This window comes from Scyliorhinus canicula, chromosome 3 (genome assembly GCF_902713615.1).
Source record: "Scyliorhinus canicula chromosome 3, sScyCan1.1, whole genome shotgun sequence".
NCBI lineage: Eukaryota > Metazoa > Chordata > Chondrichthyes > Carcharhiniformes > Scyliorhinidae > Scyliorhinus > Scyliorhinus canicula.
The window spans coordinates 254,266,159-254,276,132 of NC_052148.1; the positions used below are offsets into that span (position 1 = coordinate 254,266,159).

At 45.1% G+C, this 9,974-nt stretch overlaps 1 protein-coding gene across 2 annotated transcripts in view; it reads left to right on the forward strand.

Moving 5' to 3' along the window:
• The window catches only part of stx18 (syntaxin 18), a 190,634-nt gene extending 182,390 nt beyond the window's left edge, over nt 1-8,244 (forward strand). For both annotated transcript variants that reach the window (XM_038792583.1, XM_038792584.1), the window contains 2 exons: nt 691-771; nt 7,656-8,244. In XM_038792583.1, coding sequence (XP_038648511.1) covers nt 691-771; nt 7,656-7,751 — 177 coding nt within the window. In that variant the 3' untranslated portion in view covers nt 7,752-8,244. The remainder of the gene's footprint in view (nt 1-690; nt 772-7,655) is intronic.
• The last annotated feature ends 1,730 nt before the right edge of the window (nt 8,245-9,974 follow it).

Sequence of the window (9,974 nt, forward strand, 5' to 3'; positions counted from 1 at the left end):
AAATTCGCTTTACATTTGTTGTCACCTTAAAATGTTGCTTCAATGGCTTGTGGTCTAAAAGGCCTAAAGCAATTTGAGGAATCTTTGCAATTGATTTTGTTTTGCAACAGTTTTGTTCAGTTTCAAGTTGTGTCAAATCCATAAAAGCAGCTAGTTCTTGAATATTTTCTAAATGTCACTTTTTTATGTTTAGAAATACATCTGAAAAATAGTACAATCAATATTTAGTAATAATAGTAGTATTTCCACACCACGGTAACTTGTAATACCAGATGCATCATCTTTAATGTTCTGTTCGAGGGCAGCACAGTGACGCAGTGGTTAGCACTGCAATCTCACGGCGCCGAGGTCCCAGGTTCGATCCCGGCTCTGGGTCACTGTCCGCGTGGAGTTTGCACATTCTCCCCGTGTTTGTGTGGGTTTCGCCCCCACAAGCCAAAGATGTGCAGGGTACGTGGATTGACCACGCTAAATTGCCCCTTAATTGGAAAAAATGAATTGGGTACTCTTTTTTAAAAAAAAATAAAAAAAAATTTTTTAAATCAACATTCTGTTCGTCACGTTCTTTCCCAGCAGTTTGAGGGTTTATTTGTTACAGGCTGCTGTAATATATCATGTTGGTGAAATGGAAATAAAAGCTACCTTATTTTGTCATTCAATAATTGCAAATGGTGATTTCTCTCTTGGCAGGAAAAAGAGATTGATAGTATTCACGAACTTGTTGTGGGCACAACCGAGAATGTTAAGGAAGGGAACGAAGACATTAGAGAGGTAAGGGGTACTGCTTTTCAGCAAATGTCATTTCCATAGTTTTCTCTGCAAGATGAATCACTCATTTTCTGAAAATCGAGGTAGGAGAACAGGGAATAAGAAATAGGAGCAGGATTAGACCATGCCGAAGATTGAGCCTGTTCCATCACTCAACATGATCATGACTGATCTTGGGGTTCAGCTCCATTTTCTCGCCTGCTCCCCATATCCTTTAACTTCCTGAAAGACCAAAAATCTGTCTCTCTCGGCTTTGAATGTATTCAACGATGCAGCATCCACAGCCCTCTGATTCACAATGATAAAATGATAAAGAAGAGAATCATCAGTACAAATGAATGTTATTAATTAGGGCTGAAATGTTTTGGGAAGAGGCTTTACCTGCCCATTAAATTCTGTTTGTTTCCAATAATTTTTTGACCACAAATGCTGACTTCCAATATCCCTTAGTTTAACTATCCTTCATCAACGTCAGTGTAGCAGACATCCAGTAGAGAATTTTGCTTTCAGTCCTTCGTGTGTTCTGCCTGATTTAGGAAACGCAATAATTATAATCAGTGAAGTATAATTAACATTTTATAGGAAGGATGTCAAGGTCTTAGAGGGTGCAGAGGAGATTTACCAGATCAGTACCAGAGATGCGTGACTTCTGTTGCGTGGACAGACTAGAATTGCTGTGATAAAAAACGAAAGTGTTACAAATACTCAGCAGGTCAGGCAGCATCTGTAGAGAGAGAAATAGATTTAACAGCGTTCAGGTCAGTGACCTTTTATCAGAACTGGGAAAAGTTAGAGGTGTAATAGGTTTTGAGCAAGGGTGGATGAGACATGGAAAAAAGGAAGATTTTTAATGGGTGGAAGATGAGAGAGATTAAATAGTATAGCGGTTAGTCTTAGAGAGCCGGAGGGAATAGTGATGGGGCAGGAAAAGAAACAAAAGGTGTGCCTAGAGCAGGTGTGCTGCTAACTGCAATGAAATTAAAACAAAATGGGGGTAAGACATTATGGTCTGAAGTTTTTGAACTCAGTATAGATTTCAGAAGGCTGTAATGTACCTAATGAAAAGATGAGGTGATGTTCCTCAAACTTACTTTGAGCTTCAGTGGAAGACTGCAGCTGGCCAAGTACAGAGATGCTAGCACGAGAGCAAGGTGAGAATTAAAATGGCAGACCACAGAAAACTCAGGGTCATGCTTGGAGACTGAGCAGAGGTATTCTGCAAAGCACTCACCCAATCTGCATTTGGCCTCCCCAGTGTGGAGGAGACCACATTGTGAGCAGCGAATACAGTAGATTAAATTGAAAGAAGTACAAGTAAATCGCAGATTAACCTGGAAGGAGTGCTTTGGGCCTTGAACGGTGAGGAGAGAGGAGATGATGGGGCAAGTAGTTTGCGTGGGAAGGAACCCTGGAGATGACTGAGGAGTAGAGTAGAGTATCACAGTGGGACTGCCCTTTGGAATACAGAAAGGGGAGGGGTAGGTAAGATGCCTTTTATGGTGGCATCATACTGGAGGTGGTGGAAATGGCAGCAAATGATCTGTTTAATATAGAGGCTGGTGGGGTGGAAAGTGAAGCCGGGGAACTCTGTCAGAATCCTGGAAGAGATGGAAATGTGGTGGGAACGATCGAGGACCCTGTCAATCACATTGGGGTGGCATTCTTAGTTGAGTAAAAAAGACATCCCAGAATCGCTATTGTGGAAGGTTGCAACGTCAGAACTGATGCAATAGAGATGGAAGAACTGAGAGAATTGAATGGAATCTTTTGCAGGCATAGGATGTGAGGAAACATAGTCGACGTAACTATGGGTGTCAGTAAGCTGAGAGTGAACATTATTTGATAACCTATCACCAGAAATCAAGCCCAAAGTCAAGGAAGGGAAGAATTGGAGATGGGCCATGTGAAACTGAGAAATTAGAAGCAAAGTTGATGAAATTTTCCAGTTCATCTATGAAGTTATCAATGTACTGGAAAAAGGGTGGCACAGTGGTTAGCATTGCTACCTCACGGCGCTGAGGACTCGGGTTTGATTCCGGCCCTGGGTCACTGTCCGTGCAGAGTTAGCACATTCTCCCCATGTCTACGTGGGTCTCACCCCCACCCCAAAGATGAGCAAACTAGGTGGATTGGCCACACTAAATTGCCCCTTAATTGGGAAAAAAATAATTGGGGACTCTAAATTTATTTTTTAAAATGTACTGGAAAAATAGTTGAGGGAGGGCACCAGAGTAGAATTGGAGCAAGGAATGTTCCACATATCCCATAAAATGACAGGCAACACTTGAACCCATACAGCTACCCATAGCAACACTTTATATTTGAAGGAATTGAAATGAGTTAAAGGTGAAATTGTTCAATGAGAGAAACTATTTGGGCCTCCATTCAAGCAAGAAGCAGAGAGCCCTCAAACCATCCTGGTGATGGATGGAGGTGTAGAGAGATTTGGCATCAATGGTGAAAAAGAGGTGGTTAGGGCTAAGAAATTGGAAATGTTTAAAGAGATGGAGGGCATCAGAAAAGTCGCAGACTTATGTCAATAGAGACTGAGCTGGAAGAGAAAAAAATAGATTCATGATGGGAATCAATCAATTCAGTGGGGCAGAAACAGGCTGAAATGAAAGGTCTACCAAGGAAGTCCTTGTTTATGGAAGGAGGGAGAAGCAAACTGTATGCAAACATACGAAATAGGAAATGAAGTAGGCCATTCGGCCTATCATGGCTGGATGGGGTTGGCGAACTTTGAGGTGGGAAGCTGTGGAGGAATTGAGGTCAGTGACCTCTGGAAACACCGCCTTGATATTTAGTGGAGGGGCCATGGCCTGGGGGAGGTTGGAGGAAGTATCTACGATTTGACATTCCGCCTCTGCATGTCAGGGTTAGTCATGCGAAAGCAAAGTGCAGCAAGTTCAGAGGGGGAAAATTAAGATTAAGGGAGATGGGATATTGAGACAGCCAATGTCATGCTGATAGTTCTCAATGAAAAGATTGAGAGGGTAAAAGGCCAGAGGGAGGGGTCCAGGTGGAGCGAGAACCCTGGAGTGGCGGGAGCCTGGTTAGGGTGCTCTTTCAGAGGGTCGATGCAGACTCAATGGCTCAATAGGCCTCTTGAAACTTAGGAATTCCATAATTAAGTAGCTGCTTCAAAGCAATGGCAGAGGCAATGGAGGCACATATGACTACATTCTGCAGCTTAGTTTATTATTTTAAATTCTAATATATTTTGAAAGGATCATGTTTTCTAAACAGCAAATCCCCAGACGTGGTGATCCAATTATTGGTTCTGGCTAGTTACCTTGGTAGCAGTTGACTTGTTTTATCTTTTTAAGGCCACAGCTTTAAAAGGGCAAATCCAGTAAACTAGTTGTAAATGGCTGAGAGTAGTTACAGGGCACGAGTAATTGTAAATTTGAGATTTACAGTCCAGCTTTTGTTATTTAAGGATTGTTTTGCATGGGTGGCTCTTTGAGGTTAGAGTGTGGCAGATGAGCATTTGACTTTTTCATGTGTGTATTGTAAAGGGGGTGATTTTTCACCCACAAAGGGGCGGGGTGGTGGCACAGTGGTTAGCACTGCTGCCTCACAGCCTCAGGGACCCTGGTTCAATTCTGGCCCCGGGTGACTGTGTGGAGTATGCACTTACTCCCCGTGTCTGCGTGGGTTTCCTCCCACCATCCAAAGATGTGCAGGTTAGGTGGATTGGCCATGCTAAATTGCCCCTTAGTGTCCAGAAAAGGTTAGGTGGGGTTACTGGGATAGAGTGGAGGAGTGGGCCTAGCGAGGGTGTTCTTTCGGAGGGTCAGTGCAGAATCGATGGGCGGAATGGCCGCCTCCTGCACTGTAGGGATGCTATGGTTTGTCATCAGCGAGAACGGTGACTGGGCGCAAAATCTGGAGAATCGGGAAGCAAAATTCTCGCTGGCAAGATCTTGTTTCCTGATTTTCCACGACCCTCGCCGGTGACATGACAAGGCTCACACCTACGAAGGGCAAGAACCTAATTTTAATAGATTTATATACATTTTAATATAATTACCGAGCTTCCTCGCCACCTGTTGCCTCCTCAAACCTTGTCGACATGATGACAGATTGGCGAGCTTTGCAACAGGTTTGGAAGAACAGGATCAGTTGAGGTGATTCCCACCACCACCCCGTGGGTGCATAGGTAAGTATAGCCCTTGGGAGAGGGGGGGAATATGCCTGGGCAGTGATCTGGCACTGCCCTGACACAAGTTGGCACAGGCCAACCTGGCAGTGCTGACCTGTGTCAGGGAAAGACCCTCTGGACAGCCCCATTGGGGGCGGTGTTTACGCTATTTTGTTGGGAGGTGGAGCCCCCAATGTTATTGCTTGTATTAGGGGAAAGCAGAGGCTCTCTGCTGATGGTAGTGGGGTGGATGGGGAGAGAGAGCCCCTGATCTTTGTGGGGAGTGGTCCTCCCTGGGCGGGGGGGATATTTTCTGTGCTTGTTGGCCGATCTCTGTGGAGCCAGAGAGGCCTAAGATCTGGCCTAAACACTCGGCTGTGCAGCTGAAAAGCTACATGCCAGATTTCAGTCAGAGCCTGACACTCTGGAAAATAAATATGGGAAAATTCCGCCAGAAGTCATGAACTTCAGGCCGACGATGGCCGTGCTGTTCCACATGCACCACTGTTCCTTCGCTGTCACTGGGTCAAAATCCTGGAGCTCCCCTCCAAACAGCAGTGGGTGCACTTACACTCCATGGACTGCAGTGTTTCAAGAAGACAGATCACCCCCACCTTCTGAAGGGCAATTAGGAACGGCAGCAAAAATGTTGACCTGGCTAACAACGCCCATGTCCTGTGAAAGAATAAATTAAAAAATCACTACTTGACCTGAGCCCCAGCCCAACATTCAAATTCTTCTTTTATGATTTTCCTATTTTTCCTCTAAGTATTTCAGCTTAATATCCCAAAAGAACGTATTTGGGCTTTAAACCTCTGCTTTGCTTCCACATATCATGCATATTGAATTGCTGAGTGAATTGTAACAAATCATTTCAAAATGAATTTTAAATTCGAGGGTACGGCAGCCTAAATGGAAACGTGCTTGATTGTCTCAACATTAACCTGCGATGCCAGTCGTACCTGTAGGAAGCGCTACTTCAAGGTTTCTTTCCCAGTATTAGTTATCACAATTGCAGCTGCTACAGCAATGGCTACTCGATTAGTAGCACACCAGCATGCAATTACAGGCTGCAGCCATTGAGTGTCACTGTTTAGCAGCATTATTCACCTTCCATGACCTTATCCAGTAGCCACGTTGGTATGTGTAAAGGAGTTACGAATTGAAGCATTAAAATTAATCTTAAATAAATGGGTGTCATGGTGGCACAGTAGTTAGCACTGCTGCCTCATAGCACCAAGGACCCAGGTTCAATTCTGGCCTTGGGTGACTGTGTGGAGTTTGCACGTTCTCCCCGTGTCTGTATGGGTTTCCTCTCAGGCTAAAGATGTGCAAGTTAGGTGGATTGGCCATACTAAATTGCCCCAAAGTTTAGGTGGGGTTGCGGGGAAAGGGCAGGGGATTGGGCCTAGGTAGGGAGCTCTTTCAGAGGGTCAGTGCAGACTCGATGGGCGAATGGCCTCCTTCTGCACTGTAGGAATTCTATGATGATTCTATATAGCAACTAGGTAGGCTCATACAATTCTCTTGGAATTCTTTGCCCTCATCTTTTATGGGTATCAGCCATTTAAGGCCGTGATGGTACCATCATCCACACCTTTTATTGAATGAAGCCTAGGGCCCAAGTTGTTGCTTTGCTGCCTGGGATCTCCCTTTTTCCGCTGCCCCACAACCTCTGCGCTCACCCTGAGTTAGACTGCTATCTGCATGGAGCCATGCTCCCCTTGCACAAGATGATTCTCCTGCCAACTACAAAAGAGAACCCACATTGGGCCCCTGGGCCTCCTGCTCCCACACTCCTCACTGGTTGAAAAATCATTCTTCCAGTGCTGAGGCCAGGGAAAGAGAAATGGTTGCTCGAATTGTTCAAATCTGCAATGGGGCTGAGAGGGGGTAAGTGCCTTGAACTCATGGAGAGCATAATTAGGATTTGGATGGAAGGTAGATAAAACAATTGATTTTCCTGTTCCCTCAGTGACAAAAATTAGAGGGCGAGGACAAGTGGTGGTAACATAACGGGCTCCCCCTACCCCCTCCCCACACACACACACACACACACACACACAGCCTACTAGGAGGAAATCTGTGGTTGACGAAGGAATGAACAGGTCCCTGTCCCTCCCAGGCTGCCCATGCTCTTCTGCCCCTACTCATTTTGCAATCTACCCCACCCTCCTCACCTTGGCGTCCCCCATCTCCCCACAGGAATTAATCTGTTTGTCACTGCCTCACTGATAAAATCAGTTCCGGGGTGGACTGATGGAGAATGTGCTGCTGACTCCCCTCAGTTCCATGTACCGCTCGAAACTCCAGCCACCACTTGCTGCCTTGTTTCTCCCGTTCTGCTCTTCTTACCCCAGTCTCCCTTCCTCTCTTGTCAAGAGTGCTTGGTGAAAAGGCATTTGAATTGTAACAATGAATGAGTTGATCCCTATGTCTGAACCTTTCTGCTGGAAACATTTACCAAAAGTGGGATTGGCATGTATAATATGAAGGTTAAAAAAGGAGGTCTTGTGGTACAGTGGTAGTGCCCCTACGACTGGGCCAAAAGCTCCGGGTTTGAGTCTAACACAAGGACTTGCTGGCCACGAAAGGAGCATTCAACGGGCTGATAATCAGCTTGGAAATCCTTCCACCACTTCTCCCACTATTCCCCAAAGGGTAAACAGCAGTATATGGGTGTGAAGATACACTAACAACAATATTAAAAAAGCAATGCCACGTTTTATTCATCCAACAGGCAATCAAAAATAATGCTGGATTTCGTGTGTGGATCCTCTTCTTCCTGGTGATGTGTTCATTCTCTCTGCTCTTCCTGGACTGGTATGACAGCTAACAGATGGAGAAAGCCAAAGATCTTCATTGTGTTGCATTCAATGTGACCTGACAGGACTTTATTGATGTTAATGACATACGACTTGTTCACAGGATACTGGCTCACACTTAAAAAGACATCTGAAATCAGAACTTACAGCGTATTCATTATTACTTAATCAGACGTGTATGTCAGCTTAGTGACAACCTTAAAGTGATCCGTTAGAAAAAAACATTTTATAGTGGAAAACTGGTGTATGATGTTTATTTCTTTCCTCACAAGCAGCCATATCAGACACAATCTGTGTCCGATAAAGTGGATTTATAATTATAGTCTTGAAGTGAACAGAAACAACTTCGGGAGGCTCTCATTTTGCAATTTTCACCTTCACCTATTTCTAGCTCCAAGACTTCAGGGCCGTGCACATTGCTGTCACCATGTAAACTGTTGGCTTATTAATTAAGCCAAGTATATTTATCATTTGCAATTGTTAATAAAAATCATTAATCTGAGAGTGAAAATTCCTTCATTACCACTTTGTTTGAACTGTAGGAAACATAGGAACAAGGAGCAGAAGCAGGCATTTCAGCCCTTTGAGCCTGCGCCACCATTCAATCAGAATAAGGTGTGATCTATCTCTTCCTGTAGGAAACATATTTAGCAGCCCTGTTTGCCATGGGTGCAAATCCCGTAATGGCCACTAAATCCGTGAGCAGCCATAGCAGGATTTACGCAGGAGAGATCTGTTTGTAATCTTCTCTTCTCACCCCCTACCTACCAGTGACGCAATCCTGATTTCAATACATTATCATATTTCAGCATGTTATTAAAGGGCTTGAAGCTCCGGCATCCGACCACTGTTCATCCTCACCCCCCACCCTGCGGCGTGACGCCATGCCGGCACAAATCACTATTCGATTTTAAAGGTGAAAACCAGTCACGATGATCACGCTGGGGTGTGGAGATGCTTGTACACCAAGGGTTGAGGGACATTGCCCCCTGGCAGTGGCAAGGTGGCACATGCAAGGGGCTCTGCTGGGGATTTACCCTCCATTGGGGGGGGGGGGGATTCCCCTTCTGTGTGTGGGAGTTGGGGGTGATCCTCTTGTCTGCGGGGAGGTCCCCGAAGTCCGTGGTGGCGGGTCCCATCTAATGGGGGGAGGGGGCCTAATATCCATGGGACAGGGAGCATGTCTTGGTGGTGGGAGTAGACTATGTCCTAGGGGGGGGGGGGGGGTCCATAGCAAGGCTTGCTTAAATTTCAGGGAGCCCTTCAGAAGAGCGGCCTGGTCCCAGAATCTCAGCATTATTGAGGTGGTTGAGTCCCGCCCCTCCAGCTGGCTGTCTGATCCTCGCCAGCATTCTGAAATTGCACAGAGTGCTTTTAAATCAAGCGAGAAAAGGTGTTTATGAAGCCGCTGAGTTTCAAACAGCTTTTCTCACCTGATACAACACTGCAATTTCAGGAAAAATGCACCCATATAATTTTATCCCTATGTGAGGGATGAAATCTCCAAATGGTGTCATAAAGACCACGAAAGCACACAGTTTGACCCCTATAAGTTAACTAGCCTGCAGTCCAAAAATATTACCATGAGCATCCTTCTATTAGGGAGGGGGGAGGTAGAGTTCCTACTCCTGATTGCTAGCCAGGGTCCCCTGGTGGGTAGTGCACAAGTCTGATTCCTGGTGGACAGCAGATCATCTTGATCATCATCGCCTTTATGGTCAATTAGCTGACTCACACAAAGAATAAATGTTGTGACTGGTATCCTAATAAGACCATCATTTGGCCAGTAAACACCGGAGGGGTTGCCCACGCCTGTTACAGAGCCCATATTGTTTTCATTCCAATTGACTTGAAAGTTAATGAAAACCAGTGGGTTCAAGAATGGTTGAGCGACACGCTTCACCAATTTACTGTATAGGTGGTGAAGGTGAAAACTGCTCCTGGTGGTTGTGGTCGAGGAGAAGTGAAAACAAGCCGTGTTCTGGGGGGGGGTTGCATTTAAATGATTGACAAACAAATAGATGCATTGGGCCTTTCAGAGTGGATGAACAAGATGGGCTAAATGGCTTTCCTGATGTGTAATGATCTTGTAATAATATATTCCGATCTAAACTTGTATTAATTACATTGACAATTATTCTGTATTACCGCCTACTGGGATTTGTAAACGGAGGAAATGTTTTAAACTGAGACAACATTTTGCTCGATTAGGAAAAAAAAACACAATCTAAGGA